This window comes from Engraulis encrasicolus, chromosome 1, assembly GCF_034702125.1.
Source record: "Engraulis encrasicolus isolate BLACKSEA-1 chromosome 1, IST_EnEncr_1.0, whole genome shotgun sequence".
Taxonomy (NCBI): Eukaryota; Metazoa; Chordata; class Actinopteri; order Clupeiformes; family Engraulidae; genus Engraulis; species Engraulis encrasicolus.
In genome coordinates, this window is record NC_085857.1 from 27,241,189 (window position 1) to 27,268,186 (window position 26,998).

General features: G+C 42.7%; 3 protein-coding genes across 4 annotated transcripts in view; 1 reads left to right on the forward strand and 2 right to left on the reverse strand.

Annotated features, from left to right (window-relative positions):
- Positions 1–611: 611 nt before the first annotated feature.
- cnrip1a (cannabinoid receptor interacting protein 1a) lies at positions 612–5,132 on the reverse strand. Its single transcript, XM_063210004.1, has 3 exons — positions 4,942–5,132; positions 2,238–2,382; positions 612–776 (listed from the first exon to the last, which is right to left on the reverse strand). The coding sequence occupies exons 1-3, from the start codon at positions 5,121–5,123 to the stop codon at positions 612–614; spliced, it is 492 nt and encodes a 163-aa protein (XP_063066074.1). The 5' UTR covers positions 5,124–5,132.
- Positions 5,133–6,040: 908 nt separating this feature from the next.
- Positions 6,041–18,078, reverse strand: LOC134458012 (F-box only protein 48). Of its 2 annotated transcripts, none has more exons than XM_063210204.1 (5): positions 18,018–18,078; positions 8,850–8,971; positions 8,230–8,317; positions 7,751–8,040; positions 6,041–7,133 (listed from the first exon to the last, which is right to left on the reverse strand). In XM_063210204.1, exons 3-5 carry the CDS (start codon positions 8,297–8,299, stop codon positions 6,972–6,974), a joined length of 522 nt encoding a protein of 173 aa, XP_063066274.1. In that variant the 5' UTR covers positions 8,300–8,317; positions 8,850–8,971; positions 18,018–18,078; the 3' UTR covers positions 6,041–6,971. The 2 variants fall into 2 exon arrangements, with proteins under 2 accessions (XP_063066274.1, XP_063066194.1); XM_063210124.1 differs by lacking the exon at positions 18,018–18,078 and adding an exon at positions 14,684–14,748.
- A 3,992-nt stretch (positions 18,079–22,070) lies between these two features.
- aplf (aprataxin and PNKP like factor) overlaps positions 22,071–26,998 on the forward strand; it is a 128,844-nt gene continuing 123,916 nt past the window's right edge. Inside the window, exons 1-3 of the mRNA XM_063208426.1 lie at positions 22,071–22,135; positions 24,221–24,316; positions 25,032–25,103. Of these exons, the coding sequence (XP_063064496.1) occupies positions 24,221–24,316; positions 25,032–25,103 (168 nt within the window). The 5' untranslated portion in view covers positions 22,071–22,135. The remainder of the gene's footprint in view (positions 22,136–24,220; positions 24,317–25,031; positions 25,104–26,998) is intronic.

Genomic DNA, 26,998 nt, shown 5'->3' on the forward strand with positions numbered 1-26,998 from the left:
GGTATGCACAGACAGAGACGGAGAGGTCACAGAGAAAAAAAACCCTGCCAAAAATATAACCTGACAACTCCCTCTCCCGAATGATGTCCATTATGTTGTCTTCCATCTTTTGCAAATCCACCCAAAAATGTAAGTCCACAGTGCCATGATGGGTACAGCGTTGAGATACAGCAACCCCACACTCCAGTCTCTCAGAAGGGGAGGGGAGGGGAGGGGCGAAGAAAGGGGTGTTGGAGAGGTGGGGTTTACTAGAGAAGGGGGGTGATGAAGAGGGGTAGGCTTGAACGGAGGGATGATGGTTTTTCATTCACCAGCCAAAATGGCTAAAAGATGTTAATCTTACTAGCCAAACACACTCGCTAATGGGTCAAACGGGCTAGTAAGTTGGTCTTACCTACCAGCCAAACTGAAATCTCATCAGCATTTGGGCTGGTCGAGTGGTGTTAATTTAGAGCCCTGAGGGGAGATACATGAAGTGGGGTGTTGGAGAAGATGCCGGCTGGTTGGCTGAGAGGGCAATAAGGTCTGAAGGGAATGGACAATATCGGGACTGAAGAAGGCATGGATTTGGATTTGGGTGGGGTTGGAAGGTGATTTTGGGGGGTGGGGGCCTAGATGAAAGCCTCCTTGTTGATCCACATCAGACTGCGTGTCTCGTTTGGCTTGACCTCGTAGTCGATGCTGCTGAAGTTGTTGCCAAACTGACAGTGCTCCCGCTTGTAGTAGTTATAGAACTTGACTTGCCACACCGTCTCAAACGTGCCAGCATCCTTGAACTGGAATGGTGTGTGAGTGAGAGAGAGAGAGAGAGAGAGAGAGAGAGAGAGAGAGAGAGAGAGAGAGAGAGAGAGAGAGAAAGAAAAAAAAGAGAGAAATAATCAAGTTAGTGTTTTACTCACCAGGAAATCAGTTTTGTTACACAAACCTCTTTCAATTGAATCTGTAGCTGTAACAGTACATGCACTGCACAATGGAATGTGGAATCCATTAACCCATTTTAGCCTAAGCCCTTTTTGGGAAAAGGTGTCCTTTCCCTATTAAAACCTAAACATCTCAGCCTCTGAAGCACATAAAAACAAGAAATAAGTGGCATTTAAAAGCTAGAACCTTCAATGTTGCACTAGAATGTGTTCGTTCAGCTCTAACATATCCATATTTTTAATAAACCAGCTCAAATCTCAAGAACCTGAATGCAGTGTATATGTCGCTCCAGGACACAATGGGTTAAGCAGGGTAGGGCTGGAAATATATGCAATAGATATTGTTATCGTTATAGGAAAGTGTTTATCGTGCCCTTTCTCCTCCATCGTTTCCATTGTGATAAACTTCTTTTATCCATTACTACAGCTAATATAGGCTACAGTTTAATATAATTTAATAACATTTTATGTTGTCACTATGAACGCTCATATAACACAAGTTCCTATAACTGAAAAGAAGAATAAAAAGATCAATTTTAAAGACACGATAAAGAGGATATTAACACACTTAATTGTGGTACATCGTGATATAGTATATCGCTATCGTGATAAGTAATCCATATTGTGATACTGTGTACAGTTTGTTTTATTCCATATCACCCAGCACTACAACAGGATCATGGACTGCATATTTTAAACACGTGCTTACAATGGGTATTTTGTTCAGCAGTAGAGGATATCATGCAAATATTTTATGCAACAATATGCTGTGGAAATGGAATCATAATTTGCATTGTGTTGGGCACACAATGGGTATACATACAGTATACAGAGGTGTACAAAGGTGTATGCAATACTTATTTTCGAAAAGTATAATAAATGTGTTAGTAGTGTTTGGACACTGACATAATGCTGCTTGCACACGCACGCACGCACGCACGCACGCACGCACGCACGCACGCACACGCACACACACACTCTACTGTGGGAAGTCTTATGGGCAGTCATGGGTAAGTGGTTAGGGTGTCAGACTTGTTGCCCAAAGGTTGCCAGTTCGACTCAATTAACCAGTGCTCTCCCCCATCCTCCTCCATGAGGTACCCTGAGCATGGTACTGTCCTGCCGCACTGCTTCCTTGGGGCGCCATTGGGGGCTGCCCCCTTGCACGGGTGAGGCATAAAATGCAATTTCGTTGTGTGTAGTGTGTAGTGTGCAGTGAACACTTGCTGTGCTGTGGAATGCTGTGTCACAATGACAATGATAGTTGGGAGTTTCCCAGGTGGGCTTTCACTTCTTTTTCACTTTCACTGTACTGACCTCAATGGAGACCTGAATAGGTTGCCTCTCTCCGCTCTTGGTGTGTGGCACGCCCTCTGTGTCGTACAGGCCAGTGAACACCACCGAGTCCTCCTCCTTGGTCTCCACCTCCAGGGGGAAGTTGACGCCGCCGATGCCCATGGTCCTGTCAGGCACAAGGGCAGTCATGGGTAAGCGGTTAGGGCGTCAGTCTTGTCACCCAAAGGTTGCCGGTTCGACTCCCGACCCGCCAGGTTTGTGGGGGGGTAATTAACGAGTGCTCTCCCCCATCCTCCTCCTCAATGACTGAGGTACCCTGAGTATGCTACCGTCCCGCTGCACTGCTCCCTTGGGGCGCCATTGGGGGCGCTGCCCCCTTGCACGGGTGAGGCATAAAATGCCATTTCATTGTGTGCTGTGAAGACTTGTGTGCTGTGTCTAGAGCTGTAACGATACACTCAACTCACGATTCGGTTTGTATCACGATTCATGACCTACGATTCGATACACCCCATGATTTCACATTTGCCAACATTATAACCTTTAAGAATAAAAACTATGATAGTTTATAGGTAGAATATTTTTTTAAAGTTTCTATATAATAATGATGATGATGTTTAGAAGCACTATCACTTCATGGGTACCACAACTTTGAAAGGGCAGATCACGATACTGCCTCCTTGTATCGCGATACAGTATCGTGACTCTGTGTATCACGCTTTCTCGGTTCGATACAATATCGTTACAGCCCTAGCTGTGTCACAATGACAATGGGAGCTGGAGTTTCCCAATCGGGCTTTCACTTTCACAAGAGATGGGCACAATTAGATTCATCGGTTACAATCCAGTGCCACATTCCAAATGACTATTGTCAAACTCAGCCAGGTCTCAGGCCCGGTTGAGTGATCACCTGGTTGAATTGGACTGGTAAAACTGGGTCATTTGGAATGTGTGGCACTAGATTGTATCTAATTAATCTATTTTGCCAATCGCTGTACACAAGCCGCCACGGCAATGCTTCAGTTTAGTGATCACAGCATAGACGCCTATGCTAGAAGCTACCATTTCTATGAGCCATAGCAAGCAGGCATAGGTCCTTCCGCGGGACACTGACTCAGCCGATACCCATGCCGTACAGCCTCACACATGGATGCCTCAGCTTAGTGCACTATAGGAGCCAGAGGTGGCCAAAGTAAAAAAAAGTTAAAAAAAAAAAAAAAAACGAAGTCAAAAACAAAACTTGCTTGTTTCCTTCCAAGACAAGTACTTTCACTGCTGGGCTGGAGTTGGACAAAAAACAACCCAGGCATTTTCAGCCAAGACCAGTCCTCTAAGCATTGAGAGACACAATGAAGCCTGTGACAACATTTTCAGTCATTCATTAGGAGCTATTTTCACCACAACAGCTAAAATGAATGTTTAAATCTGACTCGGAGAGGCCAACTGTAGCGGCATGAGGGTTGATGCCAGTACACTGAGGGGAGGACCGGGCTAAAATCACAAACAGTCCACCAGGCAAGTGCTCTGTATGCCATATGGCCAGTCCAGCCAAGCTTCACTGAGTAACTGGTCTACAGTTACTATGGAGAGTGATGTACTTTATTCTGATGTACTAAATTTGCAGATTATCTTTTAGGTTTTTTGTTTTTTGTTCAGTAACAACTTCTAGCCACCTCCATTAGGTACAATGGAATAACTAGTGTAAACGTTATGTAATATTATGTGGTAGTGTTGTAAGTTACACCATCAATTCAGTTCTACTTGTAGGCCTACCTCTAATAGGAGCCTATGCACAAGCAGACATATGTCCTGTTTGGCTAACAGTGGTCCTGCCAATCACACACACACACACACACACACACACACACACACACACACACACACACACACACACACACACACACACACACACACACACACACACACACAGTTACAGTAGGCTAATAGCCAGGGCTACTGGGACCATAAATATAAGGGCCGGGCATTTTTGTGCGTCCCCCTCTAAATTGTGGACCAGTCTCTAAGAAAACAAGGCTTTCGAACCCTGAGATCCACCAAGAAATGCCCTGTTTGCCAGACCTGATAATAGCCCTTTCTATAAGCTACAGCAAATACAGTAGTGCACGGGTGTTGTTTTGGTTAGCGCAATCAGGTTTGTCAGAGCGCACGGCACAGCGCAGACGCTCCTAGAAGAAGTAGGCGGAAACCTTATACCTAGGGCTGGGGAGGTGGTGGTTGTTGTGCTCGTCTGGTAGCCTACTAAGGCAACCTTAACTCGTACCTCATAAAAACTGCAGACTGATGTCTACTAGGCTTATTTCCAACCCCTGTACATCACCTTACGTTAGCAGAATTGCCTATAGCGGGCCGGGCATTGGAGAGCGGTTGCAATTTGATGATGGTGCACTGGCTGGCTATGGCTACGCCTTGGCATAGCTGCACTGGACATGAAATAGCGGATGCATTTAATTTCATAAAGCCTAATGCACCCAGCTGCCGGCACTCCTGTTAGCAAAAACACCGCCCTTCATTCACATCTTTTGCCGTCACAGCAACACCCTGTACCCTGTTTGGATTGTGTTTAGCATTCTCTGTTTCCATACGATGAATGAATTGATGCGATGAATAGGCTAATAATAACAGAACCCTATAGCCTTGCGCACCGTGTACATCTAATATCCTCAGTCACTACCAGAAAATACGGAGGTAGAGATGGCACTCTTACCCAGGTGAAACGTTCGTCGGCTTCATCACCACCCGAATTTTGTATTTGGACCCGGTTAGCAGTTTTATTGTCCTGTTCTGCCCAAACCGTGTCCCATCTACTTTGAAAAACACCGGTCCGTCATTCGGCTGTATTTTCAGAGAGATAGAGATGTTTATAAGATCTGGAACGTCGTCGGCCATATCTGCTGACAAAAACAGTGGGTTACCTCCCTCGTCTTCCTGTATTAAAAAAACCCTCTAAACTACAGCTGGACGTGGCGACTGGGTAGCCTATTTGCTGTAGTTCTAATGTCAGTCGCCCGAGGATGCTGTGACGTAGCCAGGCAGCGCGCGCGTGTGTATACGCTGTCACAACTCGCAAAGCAATACGGTGTCTGCTGAAGCGCACATAATCATTGGCATATAGCGCTAGCGATATCAGATAATCCACTAAGACAGTAATCCCATATCTGTTATTGTAGGAAAACAAAAGCGAGAGTGAGACAAAACTCTTATAGGAGAGCACTGTGCCAGCTGGTTGGTGATGCGCTTGACCATATCTACTGGCTTAATTAGGATATAGTAGGTCAGTATCTTGACACCTATCATAGCAATTTAGGCAAATGCATGTCTGAGAAAACAAGGAAGCAAAAAGACATCCACAGACTGTCCTCAAACGCTCTACTCTGGCATCATGCATGGAGCGCCTTGTGTAGACGGTAGTGACCCCTGTCCATTGTGCTGAAATGGATCGGAGCCCCGCTGGTCCATTCAGGCAGTGCCTAATTTCTCAGTGGGTTATTCTTACAAGCTCGCCTTCTGAAAACTTGAAATCTCTCCCGCTGAGATGGTCAACATTCCATGTGTTTTTCTGGGGATGGGGATTGGGGATTTTCCCCTATTCTGGGGATGATATCTTATTGACGCACGGGTGAGGTTGCTTTTTGTCACACAAGTGCGCTCTAAAAATTACACTAGCTTATAAATACGGAGTTGAGGTGCATGCAGCTGTGCATTTGGCATATTATCATTCATTCAGATCCCAGTATCCATACGAGGGACTCAATTATGTTCACATTTGGCATAACAAGGGGCAAACAAACACACATAGACATGGCTGCAATAGTTAACTTTTTATCTGTTGCTGCATGTCGTAGTTTTCCATACACCATGATTAAACAAAAACCATAATTACCAAACCATTTAAAAAGTATAAATACATAAATAGGCCATATCATATTATGCCACATAAGTGCCACTTAAAAATGTTAGAGATGCACAAAATTCTCTTATAATTCTTTTCAAAATAATTTGTCATTTACATAAAAAATCAAGACAGACTAGGTCTCATTAAGATAATAATAATTAAAAAAAAACATAAAAAGTCTTACAGGCATAATCAAAGTCAATCTTTCACACAAATAACACGCCAATCTTTTATATTTTACAAGATATGCTGGTGACTGGGGGCATCCACACACCCACACCCACACTCACACCAAAAAGGTGTCTCTGATCAGTGATCACAGTGAATCATTGACACACAGATGTCACCTGTATTGCTGTATACCTCTTTTTCTAAATGCCGGTTCATTACGGTTCCCTAGGTGCGCCTCACCATACACATGATTATGACTGGTCCACTCAACCAGGGCATCCATCTCCCCCACTGTCTGGATATACTGTATATTACAAAAATGCTGGTGATAAAAAACTGAAATCCCACTCAAATCACTCAAAGGTTTCATCTGGGGCCTTTACTAAGAAGCTGGTTCAGGAGTAAACTGGGGCTAAGGTAGGTTAAGAGCTAAATCATCTAATAGAAGAGCCTGGGGTCCTCATTTTCTTAAGAATGAGGACTCCAGGCTCCTCTATTAGATGATTTACCTCTTAACTTAACCTGTTTTCCTCCTGAACACGCTTCTTAGTATGAGCCCCTGGTGTTTCAGGCATTCATTTTTACACATGCAGACACATTATATACATTTTCTCTCGTTCCAGCTGTCCAATAATGATCAAGCGCAGCATCAGCACCAGCAGCATCGCTGGTCATCTCTCCAGCTCGGCCTCCAGTATCTCCCCCCAGGTCTCCACGTCGAAGGGGTACATGCTGTGGCGGGGCAGCTGGTCGGCGGACCGCACGTGACTGAAGCGACCCTTCATCCAGTTCCTCTTGACACGGTTCTTCTGGTAGTTACGCACAAGGGTCACCTGATGGGGAGGGGGTGAGAGAGAGAGAGAGAGAGAGAGAGAGAGAGAGAAAAAAGTAAAAAAAGAGAGAAAAGGAAGGGGTGGATAATGGGACCTTGCAGATCCCCCCCATGCATGCAAACAGTTTTGATTTAAAAGAGCACGCTCAAGACCCTGTGCATGACATGGCCATGCCTCCATGCTCGCGCTGTTGCGCTGTTGCAGTGCAAGTCTGAGTAGTACTGTCCAGATCTGACCTGACTTTCCCCCACTGTCTTATAAATAGCCTTATTGATCCTGTACTGGGACGACAGGTCAGACATAAAATATTAATCTTGACATTGACGGCTTGGTCCACACCTAAGAAGTTGTGTGTATGGATTGGTGCCATTACTTATGGAAGGTTCAGACCTGACTCAAACCCCCAATTGCCCGTCAACTGTCTCAACGTGACAACAAATAATTACCATATAAACTAGAGAAAACGCTCAGAGAGCGCACCTCTGCTCTTTGGCGGACAAAAACACACGCGTACCACAAACATACAAGCAAACAAGTGAACGTACACACAAATGAACATAGAGACGATCACATACCCTCCTTGGCGGAGGAAATAATAATAATAAACAATTGCACACCTTCCAGGACAGGCCATCCTGGCGGTCCCCGGTGACCTCCCTGCTGCACAGGGCGAGTACCGTGAGGCAGTGTGGACGCCACAAGTGGTCATTGCCCTCGATGAGCTGGTGCCACTGCTGGCAGGTGAGGGAGGCCTGGCACAGGCTGTGCACGTCCAGCTCGCTGAAGATACGTACGCTCATCTCTGGTGGAAGGGACTCGGCGAAGTTGTTCTTCTGTTGGTCGTGGTGGTGGTGGCGGTATTCTTCTTGTTCTTCTGCTGCCATTGCAGACAGCAGAGTCGACAGTTCTGGAAGAGTAAGGATAAATTGATGTAAAGGTGCACTGTGTGAGAGGGTGGCCAGAGTAGGTATTGCAACTGAAGTACCTAAAATGAAAATGACCCCCCCCCCTCAAAAAAAAAAACAATCTAAAAACAAAACAAAAAACCCAAAAAACTAAATACTGTCAGGCACTTATGAAGTTATTGTTGTTTTACCTTCAGATAGATGATCTGGGGTCGCCGTGGAGGTAAGGGAGGATGAATCTCTCATGACGTATTCTTTCATAGTCAGAGTCAGAAGAACCTTGTAATGTTACAAAAAATAATATGCAAGGCGTTTTGATACACAGTTCAAAACATCAACATGGCAACATTCTAGAATGTGCTGTCCATTGAATCTGGCATCACTATGGATTCTAAAATATTCACTGTAGCGATGTGAAGACAGAAAATAATATTTCCAGTGTACACTGATTCACCTGATTTGTGATTACAGGATATCATTCATGTACCAGAAATTGCATGATGACTATATGATGACTAAGTGAGTTGTGAATAATGATAAGTGACTAAATAATAAAATAATTAGACTGAAATCTGACAAAAACAGACTTTGCCACGTCATACTCTGTTTTTCTAATTTGCTGACAACGGCAATGTCATGCATCAACATCCATGTGACCCTCTGATGAAGATGGAAGCTATACCTTAAAATATAGCACTTTTACATGTCTGAAGTATGATAAAAAAACCTTAGTTTTGCAATGACAAGCACCCGTTATAACTATCCCATAAAGCCTGATATGTGTGACAAACAAACCCCAACAGGGACTCACCAGTTCAAGTTAGCCGCCTGCGTGATGAAGCTTGCAAAAAGGCACAGTGGTGTCTGGGGGTAGAGTTGATGGGCTGACACCCATACCCTGGGGGGTCTTCAAGGGGGACGAGGATCTCTGCCCTACAAAAAACAAAACGTCCATCAAAATGCCTTCATTTACATGGATATTTTTTACACACCTTTGAGGGCAGATCTGTGCTCTAGAGCGTCACCACACACAAGCACATTCATCCCTTTTTGCATTTCTGTCTTTTTAAATGTTATGTTTCAATAGAACTATTAGTCCCACCAGTGTCAGTCAATAAAGAACATGCACTTCATTTCCATGCATCTTCAAGAGGAACTTCTTCCTGATGTCAATGAGCACAGGCCAAGGCCACACACAGTTTTTTTTTACATTGAGAATCAAGTTTGCATTTTTTAACACCAAGACAACAGCCCTGATGCATACAAATATGTGATCAAGTTGTGCCTCAGCATTTTCAACACTACTGTGCAAAAAAAGTGAGTTCGGGCAGCGGATCATTTGAGAGCATGCACAGCAGTAGTGTTGAACCAGGAACTGGTCCTAAAGAGGAAAGAGGAAACTAGCGACATAGTAGGCTACTGCAGTGTCTCATATAGTGCACCAGGTGACTTCATGCTAGACAACCTGGCACCACATGTGGTGGTCACTGCAGAAGGCTACTAAAAACCTGTGTGTGTGTGTGTGTGTGTGTGAGAGAGAGAGAGTGAATGAGTGCTATTATATGCACTTCAGTATCCCGAATGGCTTATTCCGGATATGTTCAAATAAGTTGATAATAAGGTGAAATAAGGTAGATGTAAGTTAGGTCAATGGATAAGGTGTTTCCATTCTGGTGTTTCTTTTGGAATACTTCACCTAGCATATCCCGCTTTATCAAAATCCCAAATAAGGGCTTATCCGGGATAGATTACTGAAGTCGGAAAAAGCTCAAACACAAATTCGGGATACTTCAATATCCCAATCATGTTGGTATATGATCATATAGTGTGTATGTGAAAGAAAAACAAACTGAAATCCCATCCCAATCCTGGGCAGGAGTGAAAAACAAACAAACAAAGCACACAAACCAAACAACAACAACAAAACTAAAATCCCATCCCACTTGTAGAATGGCACCCAACCACATCGACATCCAATTGAAATCCAATTCAAATTATGGTCAGACTTAGCTCCAGTTGTGGCTGTTGATAAGGTCTGCCAAAGATTCCAAGGCACACTGCTGGTGAAGTTATAAAGCCTTTAATTAAATGCGTTGCGACTACTGTCTTCTTCAGGCTCTGAAGAAGACAGTGGTCGCAACGCGCCAGCCCGTTTAATTAAAGGCTTTTTAACTTCACCAGCAGTGTGCCTTGGAATCTTTCGCAGACCTTATCAACAGCCACAACTGGAGCTAAGTCTGACCATAATTTTAAGAAACTTTATTTCTTTGAGCCAAAGAGCACCAGCTAAAGAGAAAAAAGTGAAGCAGCACTCCTCCATGATCAACATTCCCTAGTGAACAGTTGATTTGTTTAGCATTTGAAATCCCATTCAGTTTGGTTGTTAGTTTACATGGCAGCATCTGCCCGCTGACGTTGATTTTCCTTCCTGCTCATATTGATTGACAAAACGCTGACCCTCATCCCAAGGGAATCCCAAAGAACCTGTGGGAGCTCCCGACAAGTCAAAATGTCACCCTCTAGTTGGGGTGTAAATCACAGCCTCCATGACGATACAATTCAATATCGATATCTTATTATTCGATGCGATGCAATTCGATTCTTTTTGACACTTAAGAATGCCCCACGATACGATACCATATGATTCGACTACTTTTCATTACTTTTACACTTTTATTACGTTATGGAGGTAGCAGGGCATTGGGCAGGGGCCAGCGATTCGATTATTTTGGATACTTAAAGGGACACTGTGCAGGAAATGGTCAAAAAAGGTATTGCAACTATGCTGCTCGTTGAAAATAGACTGCCTATTACCAAATTTGATCTTTACATGAAAGTTTACTAATTAATAAACAAATATTTTCTAGTATGGTCCAAGTAGAGTAATTTTAGCAGCTAAAAATGGCTATTTTTGGAAATTCAAAATGGCGGACAATGGAGAAGATCCCCCTTTTCATGTATGAAAAGCGACATTTTTCCAGTCATAATGAATACTAGAAATTGATGCTGGTGGTGAGTATTCATGAAAAAGGTAACATTGGTGAATGGGCAGCATGAATTCTGGAAATATACAACTAAAAATCTCACACAGTGTCCCTTTAAGAATGCCATACGATGAGATTCGATTCAATCGTTAGATTATATCAAAGTCTATAGATACATTTCTATTATTATTTTACACCCCTACCCTCTAGTTGACAGCTGTTACACCACTTACACTTGTCCACCCCTACCCAAGTATTATGCACAGGGGTCAGTTAGAGTCAGATGCAGGACACTTCATCTTTGCCATCTAGAACTACAAAGATTGAAGTAAAGGTGTAGGTTTAGCTTGGAAACTTGTGGGGACTTTACAATGGCAAAATGTCCGGGTGTGCTATTTTTGCATTATATTTGTCAAAAAGTGGTGGGGCAAGCCAGGTTTACCTCAAAAGTGGTGTTGTGGACATGTCCCCACCATCTCCACCTACAATTACACCCAAGTTAGTGTGCACAGAGCATCCAGGCTACACTACCACCCAGAGACGTGCGGTCAGGGTAGGCAGGGTAGGCAGTGCCTACCCTGGGATAAATGTCTTAAAAATAAAAACTAACACGTGTTTAAAAAAATATTCTTCAGAGTTCACATAGGCCTACACAACAATAACATTGATTCAGCATAAATTATGAGCTGTTTAAAGTACAGTATACACAGGACAACGATCAAAAACCTAAGTAATCGCACGAAGCAAAGCGCTCAGGCTTGGGCAGGTTGCCGTGGCAACACGCAGTCCCGGCTGGTAGCAGAGACAGGCTGAAAGCAGAGCTTTCGAATGCCAGCCAGGCAGCCCGGTAAGGCTCGCTTTTCCTCTGCCTACCCTGCCTTCAATGCTGTCAATGTAGAAGTTTGCGCATGCGTATTAAGTTGTCACATAGCTTGTCAATGGGACTAAAAGCAGAGCCTTTACTCTGTGGCGGGAGTATGTGAGCCAATCACAACGCCCAAAATGAAAAATTGTTACAATTCAGGTAGTAGCCAATTTCTGCCCTACAGGCAGCTATGATAGCAACAACTAGCAAGGCAAGGCTTGTTCAAATCTCTAGCCGTATCGGAAAGAAAACATGGCAGTCTTTGGCTTTTTGTCTTTATTATTTTAAAAAATGCCGAGAAGTAGCAAGAAAGACAGTTCAAGTGACAGACAGCTGAGCCGTTTGCAATCGCTGCATTGTGGAAATATTCAACATCAGATGGGTAGCAGCTTCAAGTAGTTTGCACTGGGACAAAATGTCTTCATCATGTCAACCACCCCGGGCTTTTAATGGAACTAGCTTGCATTGCATTCATCTAATTATTTGCTGCGGGTAGCCTTTTAACATGAACATGCTCAAGTTTTTTCGTGGTGCCTTTTGTTGTCACCGTTTGTCAGGGTGTTGACATTGAAGATTGGTTGTGCGGTGGTGGACATGAATAGACCGTGTGTGTGTTATTATGGACGCGAGATTGTTTTTTGAGCGTACGACATGACTCAATTTCCCTAATTTATTATGATGATGACTACGCAATGCGTGAGTTGTGTGGAGCCTGTTAGCAAGTGCAGCTGCGTTCTTTTGAAGTGCGCGGTGTGCGAGTCGAGATCAACGTGGAACAGGACGATTGACTGGGGATGGTTTCTCGGAGTGCTTCCGCACTCACAAATTGACTTTATTTGAAACACCTTGCACAACCGTAGCTGAAGTGTTTGAGAATACTATCACGCACAAGAATGAGTCTCAGAAGTGGTTTCGTTGGTTTACTCGATACTGTCTGAATGCACGGGTCATGTTTGCAAGCAACCCGCCCCCTTGCCTACTTTCCTTCTTGTCTGTGAGTGTTTGATTATCAGCACAAAACTCGGCAGTGAGGCAGGAGCTGTTACCTAGGTTGGTTTATTGCTAAATGTAAATCGTTTCCCCCTCACATGCTATGGTGTGATTCACAGTTGGTGAACTAGACATTTTATCTTCAAAAGTAGGCTACACTGTGCCACCCTCCATCCATGTGAAACGCCCTGGCATTTGCAACAGAATAAACAGAAGAGCAACAAAATCAACTGCTAAAGCCAAAAGTTAAAGCTTTTCCCCAAAATGTTGTAGCTTTCTAAATTATTATTGTAAAATGTAGGCCTACAGGTCCTTAAAGGTGTACAAAGTATGGGTCCTGGAGCTAATTTGGCAATTTGGCAAAACAAATAAGTGTAGCTGGCCTTTTCAAGAAATTGAAATTATGTTTTCACTTATTGTTTCAGATTTAGGTCTACTGACAATGTCCAAATGTCTAAATAGTGTAGCCTATTTACTTAGTTATTAGAGCTGTGGTGGTTAAGCACTGATGGCATCTTATAGCCTACTTTATATTTACAGTATTTAGAGAAACATAGGCCTACTAATTTGTTGCACATTAAAGACCATATCAGCATGTTTATGTGAATAGGCCTATTTGCCTATTCAAACCATACATTGTGGCATAAGGCCCCCCTCTCTCTCTCTCTCACACACACACACACACACACACACACACACACACACACACACACACACACACACACACACACACACACACACACACACACACACGTTACATTTCAGATCTGCATGAAAGGGGACTATTTGTTCAAAGTTTTTAGTCTTTTGTAAAAGTTTTTAGCTGATAGCGACTCTCCAGATTTGGTTAAAATGCAGGAAATTGCATCTAAGAAATACATTTTTTTCTGGGGGAGGACCGAACCCACCGTTAATATATATATATATATATATAAATAGATATATATTCTATATTTACTGCCTACCCTACCATACCCTTCACTGCACGTCACTGCTACCACCCCCTACCAAACCGGTGTCTTGCATGCTGCAAGGGAGTATGTGTAGGACACACAGCTGCACATTTGGGACAATAAACCCTTTTGGCCATATGCATTCTATAGGCTAACCACCCACCCCACACCTACCACACATTGGCTACTCTATGTGAGGTGCTTCAATCACTAGGCCCATTAGGTAAAGGTGCATTTTGTACACCTACAAGTGAAGAATACATTGAAACTAAGTGTCAAAATGAAAGGAAGTCCTTTTACGAACATTCCAAAACAACATCACGTGTCGGTCGGCATTCTGCAACGTGCCTCGTCGCATGGGACCAAAAACACCAGTAGACAGCAGACACAGTTCAGCTTTCACATCTAAATTTAATTTTAACCAGTTATAACACGTTCGTTACACTGCTGGTGGTTCAAACTCAATGAGGCGCATATTATGCATTAACCGCACGCACAAGACAGAAAGCTGGAGTTCAGACAAACTAGGCTGCCGCTCGTACTGCAAACATCACGTTGTTCTGACTACTAACAACAACAAGTTTCCATCTCCAAAACCAAAAACGCTAATCAGTGGTTACTTCTCCGCGTTGCTTAAAGGTTCTTTATTTATAATCAATTGAAGTGACAGCGAGACGCGTTACATGGCGACGCGAATGTCAGATGTTTTTGAGACTGGTCTGCTCTTCGACAAAGACAAAATTGACGACCCACTTTATCCCATATGTGCATTACAATTCTACCACGCTAACTACCTCTATTAATAAAAAACAAACAAACACACTGTTTATTACAGTATAGCAAATGTATTTACCTTTCTTAGCCACTCCCTTCTCTTCTCCGTCTGCAGTTTAAATGCCCTTTTTGTTTACAATTTCCACGTCATTACAAAGCCAATATCCACGCATGCGCACTTGATCTCTCTGGCTTTAAAAAAAATCATAACAAACTGAATGGGCAGCAATGCAGTGTGAGTTGCATGACCGCATAGTGTGTGCCCCTGTGTATATATACTCAGTCGTATGCAAAAGTTTAGTCAATAGATAAATGTGGTCCTAAATTAAATTGTTTTGTCCATAAGTTTAGCTCGTCTTCCATGAGAGTTCCTTACAGCCTACCTGCTTTCCCCACTAGAGGCCGCTATGCTCCCATGTTTCTCAGAGTTTGTGATTGTTTAAAAATGGTCATGGAAAATGCATAGCTTACAAACAAATCATGAGACTAAGTGTAACAGATACATTTAATATCGTCTCTATGAACTATTGACAAAATATGCAAAAGGTAATATAAAATATAAACATAATAAAAACACTTTTTTATTAAATTATCAATGAACTCTTTGACCATGTTATTTATGAAGTGATCCATACAACTGCTAAATCAACCAAGAAAACCCATAAACCCATTCATTTTTTCAGACAAAATTTATACAATGGCACAATTTGTAACTCTGTAACATTGTCCATCCAAGTATACATATGTGGTAGCCCCGCCAATGTGAATATGAAGGGGTAACTAATGCTGGACTACAAAATAACAGGATAGGAGAGCAACATTCACGTTTCAAGCACATTGTCGGAGCCGATGTGCGGAGGACCTAAACCAGAGAGAGTAGAGAGAGAGAGGTTCCATTGACCCATTGTTTCCGGGTTCTATTATTGCAGGGGGGGGGGGTCCCCCTTTAGGCAGACCTAAGGACTGTTCTATTCAATGCTAGGAGTATTATGACACGCCCCTTTAGGCAGACCGGAACCTGGTCATGTTAGGTGCCCATAGCAACCTATTACATTGGCATATCTCTATATACTTAAAGAATATCTGCCTAAACCCTCCCCAGAAAGGAACCTCCAGACCAGAGCCATGGAATTCAGAGTTGTGACAACCAGGGTACTGGGTGCAGACTCCCTTCCTCCCTTGCTCACTTGCCTGCTTATGACCTCATGATGAGGTCCCTGACGACAAAAAAAAAAATTAAATATCTTGCAAACACACAATTTTAATGTAATTTTCTCATTTGCAATTGGGATGGTGAATGAAGAACAGTCCCATGCACTAAAGTTGTTATGGCTAGGCTGACAGCGGGGAAACTTAATTGTGTTCTCCACGGATGCTGGGCCAGGAGGCGGGGCGAGGCCACAAGCACAAGTGGAGGACTGGAGTGCGCATATTGGAATGCACACTTTGTGCGCCATCTTGATGTAAAAAATGGAACACGGATTGTCAATGGGATTGGCCCAACTCTTACTTCCATGGCTCTGCTGCAGACCTTGGCCATTTCTCAATGTTCTAGTATGCACACTTGGAAGTGTGTCAGCCTAATTAATCACGCCCAGTAATTGGATACCCCGCAGACTTCACCAGAGTATCCAATCACTGGACTTGACTAATTAAGCTGACACACTTCCAAATGTGCTTACTAGAACACTGAGAAATGTCACTTGAATACGAATGAAGAGAAGTATTATGGGCTGGTCACCAGTCTAGTGGCAATGCTGCCATTGGTGTAGATTGGTGTTTGTCAGAGGGTGTCCACAGGTCTCCAGGGGGCGTCAGGGAGCACTTGGGTGGGCATTGAGAAGAGACAACTGAGAGGCAGCTGGGAGCCACAAATGGGGGGCACTAGTCTATTTCCTTTTTTAAAGGGGCACAATGTATAGGATGATGTCGTTTGCGCGGTGGCATTCCTGTCTCAAAATCTACACAGTCAAGAAAAAATGCTGCTTAAATAAACTTGCTGTAAGAATGTTTTTCATCACAGAATGCTAGCAGTTGATTCAAATCTGAATACGGTATGTAAAGCAATTTTTCGTATGAGAAGTGTTTCCCACAACACTCTTAGCGGACCGCTGTCAAAAGTTGTTGCATTTGGGGTTCTCTGACAGCGGACTGCGAAAGAGGTCACGAGAGTCATTCTTCACTTACTAATGACTCAAACAAGCATCGGCTGACTCGGGACAGTGATTAATCAGACTATTAATCCTACCTAGAGTCCCTATAATATTAAGGGCGGCATTGTCAGGTTTATGATTAGGTCAAGGGGTCGTTGGCAGGCTTCTGATGAGGTCAAGGGGGTGCTTGTTCGAAAAAGGTTGACAACCACTAGTGAAGATCCTGATTTAAAAAGATCCAAAGTCGAAGCTGGCTCCAGTCATAAAAGTGTCTTTTTAAATAAAAACATTTTTTTTTAAGCAATTTTCTCGTAAGGGATATACATTAGCCTCAGGCGCCATCCTACGTACTTCCGCCAAGAGACTTGGCTCCGTACTACGAAATGAAATGGTAGTGTTATGGGATGGTCAGGACCAGGCTAGATATACTACATTGCAACCATATTTTTTGCTTTGATACAATGTAGATGTTTAAACCCCTATAAAAGCTAGAATTGTAATATGATATACGGTATGGCACATGGCATAGTGGGCATAGATTTGGATATTGTGACACAGTGGAGCTGTGGTAGTGTCTGATTTAAGAATAAATATGTTCACCTGTCTGTTGATTCAATTCTGTACTATTGGCAAACATGCTAGTGATATTCTGTTTCTGGTATTTTAGTTGTTCTGTATATTTCCTGTGCACCTTGTATCTGCTAGTGATGTTGGCTATGATTACTTATTATGCCCTCGTTTGTAAGTCGGTTTGGTTACAAAGCGTCTGCCAAATGCAATGTAATGTAATGTAATGTGATGTGATGTGATTTGCATCAGGGCAGTCATGGATAAGCGGTTAGGGCGTCAGACTTGTATCCCAAAGGTTGCCAGGTCGACTCCTGACTTGCCAGGTTGGTGGGGGGAGTGTTTAACCAGTGCTCTCCCCCATCCACCTCCATGACTGAGGCACCCTGTGCATGGTACCGTCCCGCCGCACTGCTGCCTTGGGACGCCATTGAGGGCTGCCCCCTTGCACGGGTGAGGCATAAATGCAATTGTGTTGTGTGCAGTGTGCAGTGATCACTTGTGTGCGGTGGAGTGCTGTGTCGCAATGACAATGGGAGTTGGAGTTTCCCAAATGGGCTTTCACTTTCACTCATCATCTACTCAGGAAATGTGACAACACAGTGCCATAAATCCAATGTTATTACAGTAACATGCCCAGTGAACTCCGTGAGACAGTGCAGAATGAAAGTAGTTTGGTGAGGTGGAAGTTACCTTGGCAGTAGTGTATATTCCTCGACCTCGACTCATTTCATTTTGTTGATGTGCTGCCTGTACCCTACTAGTGGAGTCGTAATAGGCTCAGTCATTTCAAATTGGTGTTAAAGTTTGGTTTTCATTTCCAAGTTGAAGTTTTGGGTCTACAGAACAATTTGAGTTCGAGTGTCAAACACACAGATAACAAAATGGCCTGCGGGGGGCGCTCTAAAATATATAAACTGCTATAACTTTTGATTAGTTAAACCAAATTTAACATATGAGCTATGTATGGATTCAGCATGAAGAGGAGAAACTGGTGAGCTAAGTGTTTGGTTACCAGATTAAAGACACACGTTCAGCCAATGGACAGCTAAATCCGGGCTTTTAAGATAAAGGGTGGAAATGCCCTCAAAGTTGCAATGAAACATAATTTATTGTTACAAGTTATTGTAAACAAAGCCTGGGTTATCGCTTAACTTGATTTGTTCAGAATATCCCTGAAGCACAGATACTAATGGGATACCTATACACAAATATGGCTGCATATAGCCTAAGTTATGTGATATTTAGCACCCAACTTGCAACTTTGAGTGTGTGAATTTAGGAACATGAGTACCAGCTTTTTGTTCCAATCAAGCCATAATTTTATTCACAACTTAAAAACTTTATATCTGGAAGAAAGTAAATCAATAATAATAATAATAATAATAATAATAATAATAATAATAATAATAATAATAATAATAATAATAAATACTATGGGGAGCATCATTTTTTCCTGCATTCAAAAAGCAAACAGAAGACCATAGGGCTAACATTTATTCCAATACTCCACTCTACAATAACTATGACAGAGAACAGATGCAAAAACAGTCAGTGGTCAGTCTTAGAAATTGCATGTGCACTTGCACAGACGTGTGCACTCTGCCTTCATGCACTTGCATCAAGATCTGGCAGGTCTATTTGTACAAGTACTAGTACAGCTGCACTTCACCTCTAGTTGGAATACATCTTTGGCAACTGCATCTTTGGTAGTGTAGTCCAAATCTGGGGACTGTTCATTTGTTACCAGATTGGCAGGCATTTCTGGCAAATGCAACGGTTTTCATTCCTGTCAGCTGGTAACAAATGGATAGTTCCCAGATGACAGAGATGTCCTCCTAACAGCAGATGATTGTGTCTACCATGTATGAAATAGTCCTATAGTATTATTTAGTATACTTGCCAAAGGCCTCTGCTTGCCGCCAGCAAGCATACTAATTGTTCTCCAACAGTTTATTTAGTATGCTTGTGGGAAAGCATACCAATTGTTCATCAACAGTTTATTATTATTCTACATTTTTCCATTCACCTCGGCCTATGGTAATCGCCATTCATTAGTACGCCGGCTTTGAAACGTTGCAGCGTTCAAGATAGAGACACGGTTCGAGTCCCAAATTGAACGGCTCGAAAAGGGCTCAGGGTGGTGTATTTTTTGCTGGCCTACCCCCTTTCATTCGTTCACCAGACTTGTTTTTCCTCAGTTTTCTCTCTGTTCTCCCCCTCANTAGCTGTGTATATATGGCACTGTTTTCGCCGATCGGAATAGATCTGATCCGATTAGTCTGATCGGAATGAAGTGTATACATTACATTGTCCTCGAACGTTCGAATACCTGCCACGCGCGGTTACCAGGGACAGTGGTTAGCAACAGGCCGGGCTATATGGTTGAAACTGCGATAAACATGAAAGTATCGCTTGCTTTATTTATAATTTTAGTCTTTCTGGAAGTGCAGCGGGAAGCGACACTGCTGTACTTAATCTTGCGCTTATGGGCAAGTGCGTAACAGCGGCACTCCGACGCGCTGTTGTCACCAGTTCACTTAAAACACCTCACAAACAAGAAAGAAGTCTGTGGATGAGAGTACGAAGCCAGGGTTGGTGGGAGAGAGTTGTTCTGCAGGAATTCAGCGACCAATATGGCGTTAAAATGTTAGGATAACCAGAGCTTCATTTGTTAAAATATGTGACACGATTGCGTCACAAACAATCAAGTGGAATAGAGTGTATACATGGACCATCTGATCGGACTACACCACCTCTTCTAGTCCGATTAGAATTCTGATCCGATCAAAGAAATCTAGTCCGATCGGGCCGTATACAAGGGAATTCCTGATCGGACTAGAAAAATATCCCTATTCTAATCGGATCAGAAGTGCCCATGTATACATACCTATTGAAATTAATGGTAGAATGGTCAAGATGATGATGTCACAAACTGTGGCAGTTACAGTGAGAGATACCTGTTAACTAGGTATCAACTAGGTAAAGGCATTGTCAGAGAGGTCTTGGCTCTGAATACAAACTGTGTGAAGATCATAAGCCAACTCGTACAAATGTTTCAGAGAGAGCAGTTTTAAAATCCCTATGATGTGACCCCATTCACTTACGAAAAAAAATGTGTGAACAGCTCAGTGCATAGGCCTGAATTTGTCAATTTTTTGACTGAACCATTTGGCCTAGAAAAGTGATCTCAGCTTTGACATGAAGAGCAGGGTTGTGTGTCAATATTGATCTGACAACTTGCAAAACTTTTGGAGATATGACAGTGTAAAAATAAGGCTGCACATATTACTCAGCTATTGACCGCCAAATTGTCACCTTTAGAATTTTCATTCATACACACACACCAAGGAGGTCTACATTACTTACTGTATCATCGACACACACACATGCAGCCATGTAGAACTTTAGACCTCTGCTGTCACTTGGGCAACCATGGCCTAATAATGCTGCTGTGGCCACTCTATACAGTAAGTGGCAGTGGCCTACTGGGTAGGGTGTTGGTCTGTCAGAGGGTTGCAGGTTTGAATCCCACCCTTACCTCTCCCTACCCACCCATTGCTGAAAGGTTACTGAAGCATACACACACCCCTCTCTCTCTCTCTCTCTCTCTCTCTCTCTCTCTCTCTCTCTCTCTCTCTCTCTCTCTCACACACACACACACACACACACTCAGACCTCTATCTCTTTCCCTCGTGCTTCTCTGTGTGTATACAACAGCTCTGTGTGTGTGTGCATAAGCCGCAAGCATACTAATAGCATTGTCTCTCCGGAAAGTATTTTTATTTTTATTATTATTATTATTATTATTATTATTATTATTGATTTATTTTCTTCCAGATATAATGTATTTTTGTGATTTTATATGTGAATAGAATATGGCTTCATTGAAAAAAGTTGATACTCATGATACTAAATTCATAAACTCAAAGTTGCAAGTTGGGTCCTAAATATCACATAGGCTTTATGCAGCCCTATTTGTGTATAGGTATCCTAGGTATCTTTGTGCTTCAGGGATATTCTGAAAAAATCAAGTTGAATGATATCCCAGGCTTTATTTACAATAACTTGTAACAATAAATGATGTTTCATTGCAACTTGGAGGGCATTTCCACCCTTTATCTTAAAAAAAACCCTGAATTTTGCTGTCCATGGGCTAAAAGTGTGTTTATGACATAGTATGTCTTTAATCCGGTAACCAAATACTTAGCTCACCAGCTCCACCCCTCTTAATGCTGAATCCATGCATACCTCATACGTTAAATTTGGTTAAACTAATAAAAAGTTATAGCAGTTTATATATTTTAGAGCGCCCCCCGCAGGCCATTTTGTTATCTGTGTGTTTGACACTCGAACCCAAATTGTTCTATAGACCCTAAACTTCAACTTGGAAGTGAAAACCAAACTTTAACACCAATTTGAAATGACTGAGAAAAATTGCACATGCCTACGACCCCACTATACTGCCTGGCTTGACTTGACCTGACTTGACTCTTCACTCTTGCTCGCTCACTCGCTTGCTTCCAACTGGGTTTCTCAAATAGTTTGACATCTGGTATGGCAAGAACTTTAAATTTACCCGGTGCAAGCGAAAAAGACAATGATTAGAACTTCAGACGGATGAACATAAAAAACATCTTTCTACATCACTGTATTGTTCTTGCAAACAGTTCACTGCCCAGCGCCAACCCTTTAGAGCGCACGCGCAGACCACACACTCGTAACCGGAAGTAAGAGCTAGAAGTTGTCGCGTGAAAGAAAAGAAGCCTTCAAGAACAAGTTGACTGGGCGGTAAATGACAACAAGTGCAGGTATTTTGTAATTTCTCACAATAGTGCACATTGATAAAGAAATGCCCATAAAATATAACGTAATTTGAAGTAGAATTGAAACTGAAAGTTGACTGATTAATAGCCACTCACTTGCTTTGAATGAAATTCACTCACAAATTCTGCTGATGTTGCTGCTGCTGCTGCTGCTAGCTCGCGGCCGTGTTTGTAAACAATCACAGCAGCTAGAGATCATCTTTTTCTCAAGTTCGTCCACCAGTTCTGCATTTTTAGATAGACAACTCTTCTTTCTCTGTTGCACTAGCACAACGCCCGAATTGATGAACATAGCGTGTTGCAAAGTGTTATATCTTCTATCGACGTGTTTCCTTCAGCCTGTGAATTGTCTTTAGAATTGGTGGTGGTGGTGGTGATACCATTTTCGTAACCTGTTGATATACCCCACCACTTACATTCAATTAATTAATTCAGTAACTGTATGAATGAATTAAGTTTATCCCCATATCCTCTGTGGTGTTGGGTGTTGTGCTGTCCCCATTGCTGGTGTGGTTACCTTATGCAGTCCCCATAGTGTTAATTAAGGACTGTACATCACCTGTCAGTTGGCAGGTGCATTGCAGTTGCACGGTCCTAGTATGAGGAGTGTTAGAGAGCACCGTTATTATCATACAGTGGGCAGCCGGCGTGACCTAATGGTTAAGGGGATGTGCTTAGATCAGAGGGTTGCAGGTTCAAATCCCAGCCTGTCACTGACTTCCTACCTGACTCCATGGCTGAGATGCCCTTGAGCAAGGCACGTAACCCCACATTGCTCCAGGGACTGCAACCAATACCCTTTGGATAAAAGCATTAGCTAAGTTTAATGCACTGCAATGCCATGTAGGTGTTGTCGTTATGATTTGGTGGTGGTACTCCATGGATGTAAAGAAAGCTTACCTGATCAAATGACACTGGTGGAGGAGCCTCAGGCAGTAATGCCCAGCAGGTAGAGCATCAGCAGGGCTGCATTAATGCACACGGTAGATATGGCTACAGCCTAGGGGGACCCTACCTGCCAGGAGGGCCCTGATTGGCCAAAAGTGAAAAATGGCAGAATTGTGACAAGATGCAATATTGAAAAATTCATCTGTCGTGTTGTGTACAGGTGGTAGACGTGTTATCCTTAACTCCTAGCTCATAATAATGACACCGTCTATTAGGGATGCAAACGATTAATCGATTAAACTTTTTCGACTTTAATCGATCAATGCATTAATCGATTAAAAATCATTCATCGCAATTAATCGCCAATTCAACTAACAAGAGACCCAGGTGAAAAGGGCATGAGAAAAGTCTGTGTGAAGAGGGGTGTGAATAGTGGGAATATTTAAATCACCCTTGGGTTGAAGAATTTAAATGGAATTCATTTAAATGTAGCATTTTATCTCACTTTTTAATATACATTTTTAGATTTAGTAGGGTTTTTTTTTTTGAGAAACATGGAGATTTTGGGGGGAAAACGCCGCTTATCAATTAATCGTAAGTCAATCGATAAGCCTATCAACTAATGATTAATGAATTAATCGATAATTTGCATCCCTACCGTCTATGTATATTTTAAGCTAAATTTGCCCTCTGCGGGGTTCCACAGCAACCTTTAGCCTATGGGCCCCAGGCCATCAGACTGTGGGGGCCGTTTATACGAGAACGATTGTGAAGGAAGACGACACAATATTTTATCAAAAGTGCCTTTTGTTTATATGGCGACCCCGCCATCGGGGCTTGAAGACGCACAAATCTGAAGACTCCTTCCAGAGTGTAGAGCTAGAGTTTTGAAGACGACCTGGGTTGCATCTCCGTCTAAATGGCTAAACTGTGAAATTGGAGTGTCTGCGCTTGCTCGCGGACATACCAGGGTTCCATCACACCACAACACAGGGTTCTGGAATGCATCCAATCAAATATCACACACTCTTGCGCCTTCATATAAACAAAGATTTTCCCCTGAGACTGCTCGTCTAAACGCGAATGAAAAAATTAAGACAAGATGCCACTTTTGCACCTTCTCTTTTCATCACTGTATAAACGTACCCTGTATCTTCAAAAGCTGCTATTTCTCCTCTGCAGATGCCAGGCTTTGAGCTGAAGCCATTGGACGATGGCAACACAGTGGAGTTGCAGGAGGGGGAGACGGCTGTGCTGGGGAGAGGCCCCCTCTTTGGGGTGAGTGATCTTTAATGAGCATTCTGTTGTAACTTAGCACATTGACTCCCATGACAGTAAAAGCATGTTTTTTTTACGCCCATGTGTTTACTCCCAAATGGTAAAAAGAATAAAATTACAGTACATTCATAGAATGTATACATGTACACAGTATATCATAATGTGTATCACATTAATGTCAGAGAACTGACAGCAGAAAGCCACCAGGTGTCAGCAGTACGCTTCAGCAAGCTACAGTAGTTGAGTTCACAGACCCCTCGCACTTTGCTACTGTTGTCTACAGTGTTCTTCATTTCCATTTTGAAATGTTTATAGATCCATGACCAGTCTTCAGGCCCCTCACTAGCTTACATTCAGGCCTGTCATGTCCATTTTGTGTTGTATTAAGTCTTACTACGGTAATTGCGTTCACCAATGCCTGATACCATATTACAAAATATGGCATATTAAAAAGAGTCCATGTTATTGAACAGTTTTAAATGTATTACGTCTTGGCAGGTTCTTCATATAATTTACTGTTATTCACAGTTATTGCATAAGACTTAATGACAATGTTTTGTTGTAATAAGTTTACAATGATATAAATATACACTCAGTGGTTTGCAGATTTTTTTAATTTTATTCTGACTACTTGGCTACTCTCTCAAGCGAATGCATGTATTGACTGTACAGTAAGTTAATATTTGTAAAATGTTATGATATTTTGTCTTTCCAGGTGAACGACAAAAGAGTATCAAGAAACCATGGGGTGGTGGAGAATGTCGGTGGCAAGCTCAGAATAAAACCGGTATGTGCTTGTGTGTATGGTGTGTGTGCATGGTGTGGGTGTCATATTGTTAATAATGACATTACACAAAATGCTGGTTACCTACATTCCATTATCCTAGCTCCCTTTCCCGACCTCTGGTTGTAGCCTCCCGCTTCGTGGACGCCTCACCTCCGTGGAGAAAACGATAAAGTTTTCCCGCTGTCAGCCTAAACCACAACAACATTTGGAGGACTTTTCCCCATTCAATATCACGATTACAATTAAGAAAAAGACCTTTGAATTGTGCTTTTGCGAGACATTGAATTAAGCTTCTGTTGTCAATGACGTCTTGCGATGTCTTCATGAGGCCACAAGCACAAGTTAGGACGGGAGTCAGGATAATGGAAAGAACCTGCTGTGTTGCTATCACTTCTGGATAAAAGCATTTGTTAAGTGTATTTGCCATGATTGTTATGCATTTAGTATATTATGCATTGGGCTTCACTGATCAATAGTTCTGTTGTTCTGAGGGCTGTTGGTAGGACACAGTTAGGACAGTGGTTCTCAAACTTTTCCCATCATTCCCCTGTTTGGAGGGTCTGGATGCGTCCAAGCCCCCCCAAGCAACAGCAGTAGACTGTCGTGCAGACTGATTTTATGATCGCTGCGCTGCGCATAACCAAAGGAAAGGTGACTGGTGAACGAGGGACATGTGTTCATTTCCTATGCTATTCAAATTCATGACAATTGATAATATAATATAATGTTGGTGAGGGCTTAAAATGTATTGCTTAGTGGCGAGACAGGAAATAATTTCCTCGGGGGGAAAAAATCCAAAATCAGATGTCTCACGGCCCCCCTGCGATGCCTCCGCAACCCCCCCAGGGGGTCTTGCGCTCCACTTTGAGAAACACTGAGTTAGGAATTGAATCAGTAATTCTTTGGCTTAAACCCTCAGGCCCTGTCATCACCAGGCAAACAACGTAGCTAATTGCCTAGTGTCCCCAGCTGTTTCCTTATTTGGTCAATACTTTATGCTGCATCAAGTATTCTCGTTTGTTTTCCCCTACCAACTGCACTCACTGAGACCTTGACAACAAGAGGACAGAGGATCAATTTTGCAGTTTAGTTTTTACTTTACATTACATTACAATACATTACATTCTGTCTCTCTCTCTCTCACGTGCTCTCTCTCTTTCTCTCTCACTCACTCGCACACACACACACGCATACACTCGCGCCCGTGCGTGCGTGCACACACACACACACACACACACACACACACACACACACACACACACACACACACACACACACACACACACACACACACACACACACACACACACACACACACACACACACACACACGCACAATTACAGCAATTTTCCTCAATTTGTCAAACTGTGAACCCTGCCTCCCCCCATCCACCCTATATCTTTTCTCCCTTCATTACATTAGAGAAGCGACAGGGGAAATCAAAGTCGTTGATTGCGGCGGATTACAAGAACAATCGCAAGCTGTATTGCCAGTGTGCTGGAGATTTTGAAGGTCGCTTATATGCAATGTAGTAAACAGTATCCGAGACCTTAACATGCATACACCTAAAACCAAGCAGTGATTCTCAAACTTTTGCAAACTGAGGAGGACCACCCTTCTCCTCTCTTCTTCTCCTCTTCCTTTATTCTGGACCTCTACTCTCTCACCCTCAGTCATGCCAGAAAAAAGCAACACGGGGAAATCAGAGCAGTTGATTGCGTCTGAATTCAAGAATGGCCGCTGCATTGGCAGTGTACTGGAGATTTTGGACGTCGCTTGTATGCATTGATGTTATATCCAAGACCAAAATGCTTATCCACAAGTTTAAATCCATAAGAGGTCTTGGGATGTGAATCATACATATTTCAAATCCCTGTTGAGCCGGTGAGCAGCA